General features: G+C 44.5%; 1 protein-coding gene across 3 annotated transcripts in view; it reads right to left on the reverse strand.

Annotated features, from left to right (window-relative positions):
• Positions 1-532: 532 nt before the first annotated feature.
• The window catches only part of pgm2 (phosphoglucomutase 2), a 66,196-nt gene continuing 52,063 nt past the window's right edge, over positions 533-14,665 (reverse strand). For all 3 annotated transcript variants that reach the window (XM_055637717.1, XM_055637733.1, XM_055637725.1), the window contains 3 exons: positions 14,104-14,293; positions 13,418-13,551; positions 533-2,468 (listed from right to left, as the gene is read on the reverse strand). In XM_055637717.1, coding sequence (XP_055493692.1) covers positions 2,366-2,468; positions 13,418-13,551; positions 14,104-14,293 — 427 coding nt within the window. In that variant the 3' untranslated portion in view covers positions 533-2,365. The remainder of the gene's footprint in view (positions 2,469-13,417; positions 13,552-14,103; positions 14,294-14,665) is intronic.

Here is a 14,665-nt window from a genome sequence, read left to right on the forward strand (position 1 = left end):
TGGCCGAGCTTACAGCAATGACATTAGTCCATGTCAAGCAGGTGTTACATACCACCGTGGCAATATGCTGCTGTGAATCAAGACCTGGCCTGTTCTGCAGTATGGGCTTCTTCAGCATTTGCTGAAGTTCCCATCCCTCCCTGAGACTTCATTGAGTATCAGGCAGTGAAGCAATCTTTATAGCCAGCGCTGTTCTCTTTAGGAGACCATCTGTTTAGAAGACTCTGAAGATGCGTGCCCATCTGACATGACACCGCTACTCATAGTAATCTACCGCTACTTGAAGCTGTAGATCCCAACTGTTTTTCTGTGATAAGGGATTACACTGCTGTAAGCAAAGCCAAAATAGGTCTGCGATTCTCTGCCGATGACAGTCAACACCCTACTATGTCAGATTACTGCTGCCCGCTGCACTCTTCGCAACATGGCAAACAAGATGACTAACTCCCCGAGCAGCCTTTTAACATGTTTTTTCCACAATATAATGGATTGTCTTAGCTCATGTTCACAAGGAAAATAGGGCACAACTATGTTTGTTTTGCATCTTTTAATGTTCACTGCAGATTACATTTTCGAAGAACATCTTGTCACATCCTGACAAATGTCAAAGTCAAAGACAGCACCGCAGCAGAGCTTAATGTTATAATCCCACATTTCTTAGCATGTTAATTATGTGTAAATGTTTATTAATCTGCTGATAATTTATTAAGATCTCTATTGCATTTGTCCAGTTACATGTATGACAGCCTGCTAGATAAGTAATGCTAAAAATTGCAGCGGATTTGATAATATTCTGATTTCCAATTTCTTCGAAAGGTAAACAACATACCTGGAAACAAAGGGTTTTCACTGAACATGAACACTTGTATGCAAATCAATGTCTATAGTTATTCTATAATTATACAAAAATGTTCTATTTTGGTCAAATGAACACGACAGTTTGTGCCTTTAAGTCCCGAAGTAAAGCTGCAACTCATAACAGCACCAACACAAATTGTTAAAACAAGACTCCCATTATATGTAAGGTTCTAAGGAGTGAAACTTGACCATAAGGCAACAAGAGCTAAATATACTGTAATATGCCCAAAGTATTTTGATCGGCAAGCAATGGAATTCTTTGTCATATTTTGAATGCATTCATCTGTTAAATTAAGCTCCAGTCAAAGACATACTGCATCCAATTCAGCCGAGGTGTTTAATTAGTCCATTAAATTCTGAGTAACCTCACAAATCACGTGACCTACATTTCAAATTGCAACTTTTGAAATATCAAGTAGTAATGAAAAGGTTTATTGTTGAAAACTGCTCATCTTTTTTGACTAGTTTTCCCACATTTCTGATGTGGAAGACCAATATCACTCCTTTTTTAAAATACCTCTTCAAAATAATTTGTATAGACAAATGCTTATTTTAGCAACACAGACCCAATGCAAAAACTCAAATAGATATCATAACGAATGTTATCAGCCACAGTATAAATGGTCCCAGTTTCACCACACTTCGTTAACACAATAAAGATATTCCCATTATATATTCATACTAATTATGCTCAAATTAATACATACAACCCAGAATAGCATAAAATGCATTAGGCATTACTGAAGTGCAAGAAAGCAAAAATAATGGTCCCAAAGTTTGGCTACAGAAGTTCTTTCATACCTGCCTGAAATCAAACCAAATCCCAAGGTTACAAACACCCAATATGTGACACCCCTACATATGAATGAGTTCCCGTTATATCCAAATGAAAATCTGACGCATTCGGATATATTAATACCTATGAATGGCAGAATTAGTTTCATGTCTCCCTCCACTTTTAGTAATTGTTTTTTTTTGAATCAGTGTTGTGCCTTTGATGCCTCTCATTACAATACGGATAGGATCTAATAGCATTTACAATAGTGATTATATATGTATACAATAGCCATCAAAATTGTTTAATTTCTATGCTATCCAAAAGAGATTATTGCATCCATTGCCTTGTTTAATTAATCCAGTGTAATGAACTAATAGGGAAACTGATCAGGACACTAATCAGAAACTGGTCATATTCAAAATGTGATCATACCGCAGAGTGGTGGTTTTTTCTCTTCTGTTCTCCCTTCAACTCTTTCCCTCACAGCTAGGTTTGCGAGCTGCTCATAAGTTCTCAGCTATGAAAAAGGCAGGTGCAGAGGGAAATCAGTCCCCGCATATCTCCGGCATAAATGTACATTGTCGTAGGTACAAAAGTGAGACATACATTCTCCTGTAGGATGTTAGTTACATTGTCAAATATTAAACTACTTAAACTTCAATACTGCAGAGGCAGGCAACAGTGTTTTGTTAAAACTGACAGTGACAAGTATATCTTTTAGAAATTATTTCAGTTGGATTGAGATGTCAAGCCGTTTTTCTCTGGCTGGAAGAAGTATTCCACTAATGCATTGACCAAGTCATTGAGCTCCTCCTTCAACTTTTCTGGGTCACTGGAAAGAAAGGAGAGAGTAAGTATATGTGTTCTATTAAAAGGAACTTAACTTTTATCTGAAGAAAACTAATCCGATGCATTTAGAAATACTTACTTGGCAATGTGCTATGCATAGCACAGAAAAGGGGCATTTAATCCATTAATTCCATGCCAGTATTTATACTTCATTCAAATCTTCTCCCACTTTTTAAAAATCTAAACCTATCATAACTCCATATAATGTAACCTTTAGATACATATCCAACAACTTCTTAAATTTATTTATGCTATTCATTCCAAAATGAGGGATAAACCTAGATCCTTTCCTCATAAATGCTCTGTGACAATTGGAATTGTCCAATGGGAGAGAGCCTTGTGTCCTTGTGGAGACAATAACTGATTTACACCAACTCTTCATCATCATGTTATGTTACATTGCAATCATACTAAATAGGATAGGCTCTGACCAGGTCAGGCAACTCAGAATTGTGTGACAACTCTCCCTCTAAACTTACTGGGGTCACTGAAAATGATTATCACTCGGTGTAAAGTTTTTAAAAAGGTGAATAACATCAAACATGGTGGGAAATCTGTAGTCCTGCATGCCAGATTTACTGTACTCGCAATCATCAAAGTGATGAAGGTTTCATAAAAAATGCTAGGAGAATTATTTGCCAAACACCTGCTGACTGGATTCCCCAATTTGGGCTAAACCAGAAGAATTAAGAGTCATGAAGTTGTATTGCATAGAAACAGGCCCTTTGGCCCTCCTCATCCCTCCTAACTAAATTGGCATACTTGACTATACCCACTTGCCTACATTTGGTCCATTGCCTTCTAAACTTTTCCGATCCATTTATCTGTCCAAATGACTTTTAGAAATTGAAACAATGTCCACATAGAGCTACCTCTAGCAGCTCTTTCCAGAAATAGACCACCCACCGAGTGGGAAAGCTGCCCTTGAGATCTCTCAAAATTCACCCCTCATTCCTATGCCCTCTGGTTTTAGAAACCTCTACCCTGAGAAAGAGTGAGTGTTCACTTTATTCATACTTCCCATGATCCTGTACACCTCTAACATCGCCGCTCACCCTCCTACGCTGCAAATAAATTAATCTCAGAAGGGTGCAATGTCCCAACTCGAAACATCACCTATCCCTTTACTCCAGAGATGCTGCCTGACCCACTGAGTTACTCCAGCACTTTTTGTTTATCTTTGCCTTAAACTTGTTCTTTTTTATGTCATCAATTTCTACATTGACCACAACCTCTGGTTGCCCCCTTCCAAATCAAGATGCTCGGTTCCCTCTACATGATGTATTTTATCCTTTCAAAAGGGAGGCTTTCACAGTTCACATTAGATACTGCAAACGTGATGTTTTTTTATGATGATCATATCCCCATGAACTGTGATTTTCCACATTTGGCTCTGCCCAATTATAGCCATCCGTTCATCTGATACAAATCGAAACAAACATCTGGCTTTGACTAGCAGCTGAAGGCAAGCGGCTCAGAACAAATCACTTTGTAGAGCACTGACTTCATCAACCAAAATGAGGAAATAGGAAATCCAGAAACTCAAGTTGAAATCAGTTCCTCTTTTGACATCTAGTTGTTATTTTCAATATAATGATACTGCCTTCATGAACTGAAGAGAATATCAATCAATATTTCAACACTGCGTCCAATTTCTATTGAGAACTCATTGCAAAGTTAGAATATTAAGACAATTTTAAGCCAAGTGGATGTTTGGGTGTTATTGTTGGGTGTCAATCTTAGCCCATGCTGAAACCATAAAAAAATAATTCATTTCAGATTGATACAAATACATCGATAGATGCTCCTGAACACATCATCAGTGATGTAACCTAGGGTCATTGGGTGTTTCGGGTCTTTCAACATCAGACACCCTCACCCAGGCGACCCAGCCGTGGTTGATCAGACCACGACTTGTGTTCAGGTGGCATTCGTTCCTCCCCATGGACCTCCTCTCCTGATCCAGAGCCATCTTGATGCCTTCTCCGCTGCCTCTGTGGTGTTCTTGATGGCCCTTCTCCTTGCCACTCCGTTGATGCCCAGTGCATTCAAGGCTTTGTAGAGCGATTGCCCTGCAAAACCTCTGCAGCCAACTTCGATGGGCATACACCTTGCCTTCCAGTCCTGCTTATGGCAGTCTATGACCAGCTCTTCATACTTGGCCATCTTCCTCTCGTGGGCCTCCTCCAGACGGTCCTCCCACAGCACTGTCAGTTCCAACAAGACAATGTTTTTGGTCGCCTCTAAGACCAGGAGGATATCTGGCCTCAGGGTGGTCGTGGCAATGTGCTGTACTTGTAGACGATATGTGGATGTACCTTTAACATAGTGACCTCACCACTACTAACCACTCCCCATATCACAAGTATAATTACAACCTCCCCACCCACTGATCTCTCTCTAGTTCCCGTGACAGACCACGTACAGCTAGTGCAGTAATGTATGTTACAGTATGAATAAAGTGAAGTAAAGACACAGTGTGTTGATGGCACTTCTTTACATGGTGTCAGAAGTGGGATTCAAACCCACACCTCCAATTGGAGCATCCAGCAGGGCTGGCCGGACCGTCGCTCCGCTTTGCTAGCAGGTGCCATGCCCTACTTCCTGGTCCGGGATGAGCTCGTGCTGCACGACGGCGTGGTTGTGAAGGGACACAAGATGGTTGTACCTGCTGCGCTGCACGACCACTATTTTCAGGCCGCCCACCGCGGTCATCCTGGGGCCGAGGCCACTTTGTCTCACGCTCAGAGCCAGTTCTACTGGCCCGGTATGGCTCAGTACATCCGGGAGAGGGTCTCCGCCTGCTCCATCTGCAACAGTCTCGCTCCCCACCAGCAACGGCAGCCGCTACTGCAGCAGCCTGCTCCCGTACTGCCCTGGATGGCGGTTGCCACTGACATTTTCGAGTGGCGTGGCAAAAACTTCCTGGTCCTTGTCGACTCTTACTCCAGCTGGTTCGAGGTTGACCAGCTGCACTCCCTCACCTCTTCGGCCGTTATCGGGAAGCTGCGCCGCCACTTCGCTACCTTCGGCTCCCTGGCCAGTCTGCAGTCGGACAATGGCAGCCAGTTCACGAGCGCCGAGTTTCGGGGTTTCGCACTACACCAGTAGCCCGGAGTACCCTCAGAGCAACGGCCTGGCAGAGCGCGCAGTCCGCAGTGCCAAAGACTTGCTGGAACATTGTCGTTTGTCTCGCTCTGACTTTTACCTTGCCCTCCTTAACCTTCGCAACATCTCCCGCGACCCTGCCATGGGCTCCCCTGCGCAGCGATTCATGTCTCGCACCATGAGGCCCCCAGATCCCGGTGGCCCAGCACTCCCTCGTGCCCTCCGTCCTCAAGCCCGCTGCTGTCCAGGAGCGCATTGCCCTTAAGCACGAAATCCAGAAGCGCTCCCACGATAAGTCCTGCCGTCCTCTCCCGAGTCTCTTCCCCGGTCAAGTTGTCCGAATGCAGTCCCCCTCCGGTCACTCCAGGCTCGCCACCGTCGTCGGCTCCGCAGGTTCGCCTCGGTCCTATCTGGTCGACCATGACGGCACCGTTTACCGCTGATCACGACAGCACCTGCGGCTTGTCGACGAGGCACCACGTCCGCCCGCGGACCCTTTTGCTCTGCCACTGCAGTCTTTCGCCCCTTCCGCCGCTCCTCGCATGCCTCGGTCCCTGCCTTCTCAGCTCTATCAGCCGACTTCTCCCCTGTCTCACCCTCCCTCGCCTGCCCGTGTCCCCTCCTTCTTCTCCGTCTTCTCCATCCCCTCCCGGGTCCCTCGTTCTGGTTCGGTCACCTGCACCTGCTCCTTTTCTTCCTGCAGGGAGGGGAGATGGCGAGTTGCGAACCCGGTCGGGACGCGTTGTCAAGCCGCCTGTCCATAATGGCGACTTTGCGTAACTGCTCATAGCGCATGTGACGTGGTCGCCCTGTCACTACCTAGTTGCCTTTGGTTTCTAAGGGGAAGGATGTAGATGAAATGTGCATGTACCTTTAACATAGTGACCTCACCACTACTAACCACTCCCCATATCACAAGTATAATTACAACCTCCCCACCCACTGATTTCTCTCTAGTTCCCGTGACAGACCACGTACAGCTAGTGCAGTAATGTATGGTACAGTATGAATAAAGTGAAGTAAAGACACAGTGTGTTGATGGCACTTCTTTACAAAACTTCAGCTGTTTCATCAGGTCTACGGAAAGCTGCCAGTCCTGCGCAGTCGCCAGGATTCCTGACTGATTCCTGGCTGCTGTGGTCCTTGGCAGCTGTACTCCGGCCTTCATGAAGGTGATCATCTGGGTGGTGGGGCGTTCTCGTCTGCAGCTGCTGATTCCCATGCTGATGGCTTCTGCAATGGGTTTAAGAACCTGGTCGTGACGCCATGTGTACCGGCCCTGCCCAAGAGACTTTGGGCAAAAGCTCAGGATGTGTTCCAACGTTCCCTTGCCTGAGCATTGCGGGCAATCTGGAGATTCCGCTTTGCCCCAGATGAAGAGGTTCGATGGGCTGGGCAGGACATCATACACTGCCTGGACCAGGAACTTGACGCTGTGGTTCAGCCTGCCAGAGCTCAGTCCATGTGACTTTTCAGTCCATGGCCTGCTCCCACCTTGTCCAGGCCCCCTGCTGCCTCAATCCAACTGCTCTGGTACACCTCTACTCCTCTACCACTGCCCTCACTTCTTCCTGGACCAGCCTGCGCCTCTCCTTCCCCTTGGCCTTGTTAAACTGGGGAGATGGGAAGATTCCCAGGCCTGCTCTCACCAGGACTCTATGGCGTATCCGGGACTCTGCTTGCAGCACGGCTTCGCCGGCTCTCCACTTCCTCCCAGTTTTCACCTCCACCCCTGCTTGAGCCACCATGGGGTCGCTGGAGTCCCTGTACAGCATCACCTCTCTGGCCCGAGTCACCTTGAACTCCTCCTCCAGGGACTTCAGGGGCAGCTGGAGCTTGGTGTTATTTCCGTAAAGGGCGATGCTGCTAAGGCTTCCGGGCAGTACCAGCCACCACCTGAGAAAGCTGCTGACTTTCCTCTCCAATCTCTTTACAATGGATATTGGGACTTCGTAGACAAGCAGTGGCCAGAGTATCCTTGGCAGGATACCATGCTGGTAAATCCATGCCTTGAACTTGCCGGGAAGCCCCGACCGGTCCACTGCTCTCAACCAGCTCTCCAGCTCCTGACAGGTTGCCTGGACAGATGCTGTATCCTTCAGGCTGCTGTTAAACACCTTGCCAAGACTCTTCACTGCCTTTTCGGAGACAGTTGGGATTGGTGTCCCTTCGATGCTGAAGCGGAACCTGTCCATGACTTTGTCCTTCTTCAGCTCCAGTGACCTTGATTTTCCTGGCTTAAACCTCATCCTTGCCCATCCAATCAGTTTCTCCAACCCCTGCAGGATCCACCTGCTTCCCGGCACTGACTTAATGGTGACAGTCAGGTCGTCCATGAAGGCTCTGATTGGTGGTTGGCGTATTCCTGACTTGGTCCGAGGGCCCCGGCACTCTGGCTCAGCAGACTTGACAATCATGTTCATCGCCAAGGCAAAAAGGATCACAGAGATGATACAGCCTGTTACTCAATGTTCAAACCCAACAGTACAGAGTAGCACACAAATTGCTGGACTAACTCAGGGGGTCAGGCAGAATCGCCGAAGACCATTTTGGTTCAGGACCCATCTTCAGACTGATTCTGAACAGAGAACAAAGCTTCAGCACAAAGCATCCTGCACAATAGGGCTGAGTTACAAAATGATTCACAGCTCTGAATAATATTCAAATTAAAGAAAAATCCTGCAGAAAATATCAATGGCGGTATATTTTCTCACCAAGCCTACAGTAAATGTGACACGAAATGCTGGGTGACATTTCTGGTCGAGACCACACTTCATTGACCTCGACCTGGAACGTCACCCATTCCTTCTCTCCAGTGATGCTGCCTTTCCCGCTGCGTTACTCCAGCATTTTGTGTATATCTTAGGTTTAAACAAGCATCTGCAGTTCCTTCCTACTACAGTTAGTGTGAACTAACAAATGAATTCCTCCACTGTGGCTCAGTGGGAAGGTTGTTAAGGGCCTGTCCCACCAGCATGCGATTGCATGCGTCTAGCGCGACCAAACATGGTCGCTTGAGGCGTACGGCCTCGCGGGGCCGGACCCACTTCAATCGGCAGAGGCATGTTACGGCGGCAGGCGCGGGCACACCGCGACGCCCTGTGTCTCCCTTTCAAGGGAGATGCTAAAAATGCATTTCGTTGTCTCTGTACTGTACACTGACAATGACAATAAATTGAATCATTTCATTTTTTTTTTTTCATGTGGAGTTGTGCGGGGTTGGTCCCGACATCACGCGGGGATTCAAAAATCATGCACTGTCCGAAAATCCCGCGTGCCAACGGTCTGTCGGCCTGAAGGCGAATTGAGGGCTTACGCAGCGTCTCGAAGGGCGTACGCACACAGCGTCTTGACGGCGTATGCCTAGTGCCGTCAAAACGAATTGACTCAAGCCTCAAGCGACCACGTTTGGTCGCGCTAGACGCATGCACTCGCATGCTGGTGGGGCAGGCCCTTTGCTTTCAAATCAGATGATTGCAGTTACAAATCCTTCTTTAAAGGCATGAGCACAATAATCCACACCGACGTTCCGTTCCAACGCTGTATTTGAAGAGCACTGCATTGTAATAGACGCATTTTTCAAACGAGGTGCTAAGTAGCTGCCCCAGCAGGTGGCCGTTATATATCCAGCATAGAAACATAGAAAATAGGTGCAGGAGTAGGCCATTCAGCCCTTCGAGCCTGCACCGCCATTCAATATGATCATGGCTGATCATCCAACTCGGTATCCTGTACCTGCCTTCTCCCCATACCCCCTGATCCCTTTAGCCACAAGGGCCACATCTAACTCCCTCTTAAATATAGCCAATGAACTGGCCTCAACTACCTTCTGCGGGAGAGAATTCCAGAGATTCACCACTCTCTGTGTGAAAAACGTTTTCCTCATCTCGGTCCTAAAAGATTTCCCCCTTATCCTTAAACTGTGACCCCTTGTTCTGGACTTCCCCAACATCGGGAACAATCTTCCTGCATCTAGCCTGTCCAACCTCTTAAGAATTTTGTAAGTTTCTATAAGATCCCCCCTCAATCTTCTAAATTCTAGCAAGTACAAACCAAGTCTATCCAGTCTTTCTTCATATGAAAGTCCTGACATCCCAGGAATCAGTCTGGTGAACCTTCTCTGTACTCCCTCTATGGCAAGAATGTCTTTCCTCAGATTAGGAGACCAAAACTGTACGCAATACTCCAGGTGTGCTCACCAAGACCCTGTACAACTGCAGTAGAACCTCCCTGCTCCTATACTCAAATCCTTTTGCTATGAATGCTAACATACCATTCGCCTTCTTCACTGCCTGCTGCACCTGCATGCCTACTTTTAATGACTGGTGTACCATGACACCCAGGTCTCGTTGCATCTCCCCCTTTCCTAATCGGCCACCATTCAGATAATAATCCACTTTCCTGTTTTTGCCACCAAAGTGGATAACCTCACATTTATCCACATTATACTGCATCTGCCATGCATTTGCCCATTCACCCAGCCTATCCAAGTCACCTTGCAGCCTCCTAGCATCCTTCTCACAGCTAACACTGCCCCCCAGCTTCGTGTCATCCGCAAACTTGGAGATGTTGCATTCAATTCCCTCGTCCAAATCATTAATATATATCGTAAATAGCTGGGGTCCCAGAACTGAGCCTTGCGGTACCCCACTAGTCACTGCCTGCCATTGTGAAAAGGACCAGTTTACTCCTACTCTTTGCTTCCTGTCTGCCAGCCAGTTCTCTATCCACATCAATACTGAACCCCCAATACCATGTGCTTTAAGTTTGTATACTAATCTCTTATGTGGGACCTTGTCGAAAGCCTTCTGAAAGTCCAGATATAACACATCCACTGGTTTCTCCCTTATCTACTCTACTAGTTACATCCTCGAAAAATTCTATAAGATTCATCAGACATGATTTACCCTTCATAAATCCATGCTGACTTTGTCCAATGATTTCACCACTTTCCAAATGTGCTGCTATCCCATCTTTAATAACTGATTCTAGCAGTTTCCCCACTACCGACGTTAGACTAACTGGTCTGTAATTCCCCGTTTTCTCTCTCCCTCCCTTTTTAAAAAGTGGTGTTACATTAGCTATCCTCCAATTACAACTACATTACATTAGCTACCCTCCAATCCTCACGAACTACTCCAGAATCTAAAGAGTTATCACTTGTGCGAGTGAAAAATTATCACTAATGCATCCACTATTTCTGGGGCTACTTCCTCAAGTACTCTGGGATGCAGCCTATCTGGCCCTGGGGATTTATCGGCCTTTAATCCATTCAATTTACCTAACACCACTTCCCGGCTAACCTGGATTTCACTCAGTTCCTCCATCTCATTTGACCCCCGGTCCCCTGCCATTTCCGGCAGATTATTTATGTCTTCCTTAGTGAAGACAGAACCAAAGTAGTTATTCAATTGGTCTGCCATGTCCGTGTTCCCCATAATCAATTCACCCGTTTCTGACTGCAAGGGACCTACATTTGTTAGAACTAATCTTTTTGTCTTCACATATCTATAAAAGCTTTTGCAGTCCGTTTTTATGTTTCCTGCCAGTTTTCTTTCATAATCTATTTTAATTTTCCTAATTAAGCCCTTTGTCCTCCTCTGCTGGTCTCTGAATTTCTCCCAGTCCTCTGGTAGGCTGCATTTTCTGGCTAATTTGTACGCTTCATCTTTTGTTTTGATACTATCCCTGATTTCCCTTGTTATCCACGGATGCATTTCCTTCCCGGATTTATTTTTTTGCCAAACTGGGATGAACAATTGTTGTAGTTCATCCATGCAATCTTTAAATGTCTTCCATTGCATATCCACCGTCAACCCATTAAGAATCACTCGCCAGTCTATCTTGGCCAATTCACGTCTCATACCCTCAAAGTTACCTTTCTTTAAGTTCAAGACCATTGTTTCTGAATTAACGATGCCACTCTCCATCCTAATGAAGAACTCAACCATATTATGGTCACTCTTGCCCAAGGGGCCACGCACAACAAGACTGCTAACTAACCCTTCCTCATTACTCAATACCCAGTCTAGAATAGCCTGCTCTCTCGTTGGTTCCTCTACATGTTGGTTTAGAAAACTATCCCGCATACATTCCAAGAAATCCTCTTCCTCAGCACCCCTGCCAATTTGATTCACCCAATCTATATGTAGATTGAAGTCACCCATTATAACTGTTTTACCTTTGTTGCACGCATTTCTAATTTCCTGTTTGATGCCATCCCCAACTCCACTACTACTGTTAGGTGGCCTGTACACAACTCCCACTAGCGTTTTCTGCCCCTTAGTGTTTCGCAGCTCTACCCATATCGATTCCACATCCTCAAAGCTAATGTCCTTCCTTTCTATTGCGTTAATCTTCTCTCTAACCAGCAACGCTACCCCACCTCCTTTCCCTTTCTGTCTATCCCTCCTGAATATTGAATATCCCTGGATGTTCAGCTCCCAGCCTTGGTCACCCTGGAGTCATGTCTCCGTGATCCCAACTATATCATAGTCATTAATAGCTATCTGCACATTCAACTCATCCACCTTATTACGAATGCTCCTTGCCTTGAGACACAAAGCCTTCAGGCTTGTTTATACAACACTCTTACCCCTTATACAATTATGCTGAAAAGTGGCCCTTTTTGATTTTTGCCCTGGATTTGCTGGCCTGCCGCTTTTACTTTTCACCTTGCTACCTATTGCTTCTACCCTCATTTTATACCCCTCTGTCTCTACGCTCACACATTTAAGAAACCCTTTCCCTTTAACTCCATCCTCCACTATCCCATTCGACACCCCACCCCCCTTATTCAGTTTAAAACCACCCGTGTAGCAGTGGCAAACCTGCCTGCCAGAATGCTGGTCCCACACCTGTTAAGATGCAATCCGTCCCTTTTGTACAGTTCCCCCTTACCCCAAAACAGATCCCAGTGATCTAAGAATCTAAATCCCTGCCCCGTGCACCAGTTCCTCAGCCACACGTTCAGGTCCCGTATCTCCCTGTTCCTGCTCTCGCCAGCACGAGGAACTGGAAGCAAACCGGAGATAACAACCCTGGAGGTCCTGCTTTTCAGCATTTTTCCGAGCTCTCTAAAGTCATGCTGCAGAATATTCATCCCTTTCTTTCCGACATCGTTGTGCCGACATTTATTTTGTAGAGCAGATAACTTATTCCCAATGATCAGATCAACGGGACATGGTATGCTTGCTTCCTCAATTGATGTATTGAGTAGATGAATCAGGAAGTCATGTTGCAGCTTGGAAGGTCTTTGGTTCAAATGGATTTAGAATGTGCCATGCTAAACTTCCTAACCAAAAACCCCAATCAGTAAGAGTAAGTGACACAATATCCTCCACAAATCTCACCACCAACAAGGGAATGTGCCTCAGCCCCTTATATATTCATAACACCATGTTACTAAGCTCTCTATCTCCTTCCTGTACTCTGACTCGTCATTTTTTGAGATCTGGCCCACTACAGTAGTTTTTAGCCCTGTGGACGATTTTTCAGAATTATAATGTATTGTATTTCATGCATATTTTAAATGTTAGCCAATATGAAAATAAATGCAGGCTTCCCCAATGTCTGGCAAAGAGGCAGCCAAATCAATCAATAATGGTACCGTAAATAAAAAGTGGAAAAAGGCAGAAATATATTTAAGTCAATATATAGCAAGATTCATTACTGTTTTAGGTGTAGATTGTCAGAGCTGTTGTATATTTACAAATTCAGTGTTATCTTTACTGCTATCCAACCCATTCAAGGCTCCATCATTTTTTATGATTATCTGGCCATGTAACACTTGTGGACGTAAAACAAAATCTAATAAAACATTACCTATTTCCAGGTGGTGCACGTATTTCTACATAATATTTAATTTTAGGCTCTGTCCCACTTGTTCTCAGCGTTGCTGCACATCCATTCTTGAATGTGAAGGTGATCATTTGGCTACTTTGACTAGTTGGAAGTACCTATAAAACAGATAGGAAAGGAGTTAATATTAGGTTTATTTATCAGACACCACAGACAACAAGTTATACTTTATTCTTAAAATACACATCTGGTGGCTTTTGGGCCACCTTGGGCCTGTGATTTTTTTTTTAGTTGTTCACTTTTTCATGTTTGGATTAAAATGGATTAAATGGAATTATGGATTAAAATTCCAATGTATGTAATTAAAAAAGTATATTTCTATAATAATAATAATAATGTTTCCTTTGCGAGGTGGCATAGACTTCATGAAGTTAAACAGGTTGGTCTGGAGGGCATCAATATTGACATATAGGAGGCTGATAATCTCCTGCTATTCATTTTAATAGACACTCTGGTAAACAAATTGCCTTTACAATTTGTTCAAAAGGCATCAAGACCAGTATCTAAAAAGAATACAAATTTTGTTGATTAAAATTCATAAATTGTTTGTGAAAATCACATGAAATTTAATACATCTGCAAATGATTTCCAAAATAAAAGTTATCCTCAATCGAGGACAGTAAAACAAAACATAAAGTTGCTTTACTTACAGGCTTTTTGTTCGGCTGGCTGCTGTCATAACCAGTGGTTAAATCCCGAATGTCAGAAATTTCAAACTTCCCACAGGTTTTGGGGTACTGGTTTGTTCCATTATAATTCCGTAAATTTGCAAACATCTTCTCTGTTGTTTTAGGATCATGGCAGATGAAGTATGAAGCCTTGGTGATGTGATATCCATATCTAAAATAGGCAAGACAAATTAAAACGTAAAATTGTAGATTTGCAAACACTTATTTCATATGAAAGCAAGGCAATTTCTACAGTAACTTGAAAAGTAGCAGTGCATAATCTATAAATTGCTGATTTGTACTTCATGCAGACAGTATTCATTTCTTGGCCAGGAACTCGTACTTATTTATAAATCTGCAACATGCCTTCATTTCTGGACCTCCAGGACTCTTACATTTGACAATTAGCATAATACAACTGTAAATATTATCACCATAGCTCAACGTGTTACATGAGTATTTAGTCTACTTTGAATTTTCGGACATTGTTGCAGTGCAAAACCCCAATCTACACAAGAATGATGTATTTATGAAATTTTCCAAA

Source organism: Leucoraja erinacea, chromosome 1 (genome assembly GCF_028641065.1).
Source record: "Leucoraja erinacea ecotype New England chromosome 1, Leri_hhj_1, whole genome shotgun sequence".
Lineage (NCBI taxonomy): Eukaryota > Metazoa > Chordata > Chondrichthyes > Rajiformes > Rajidae > Leucoraja > Leucoraja erinaceus.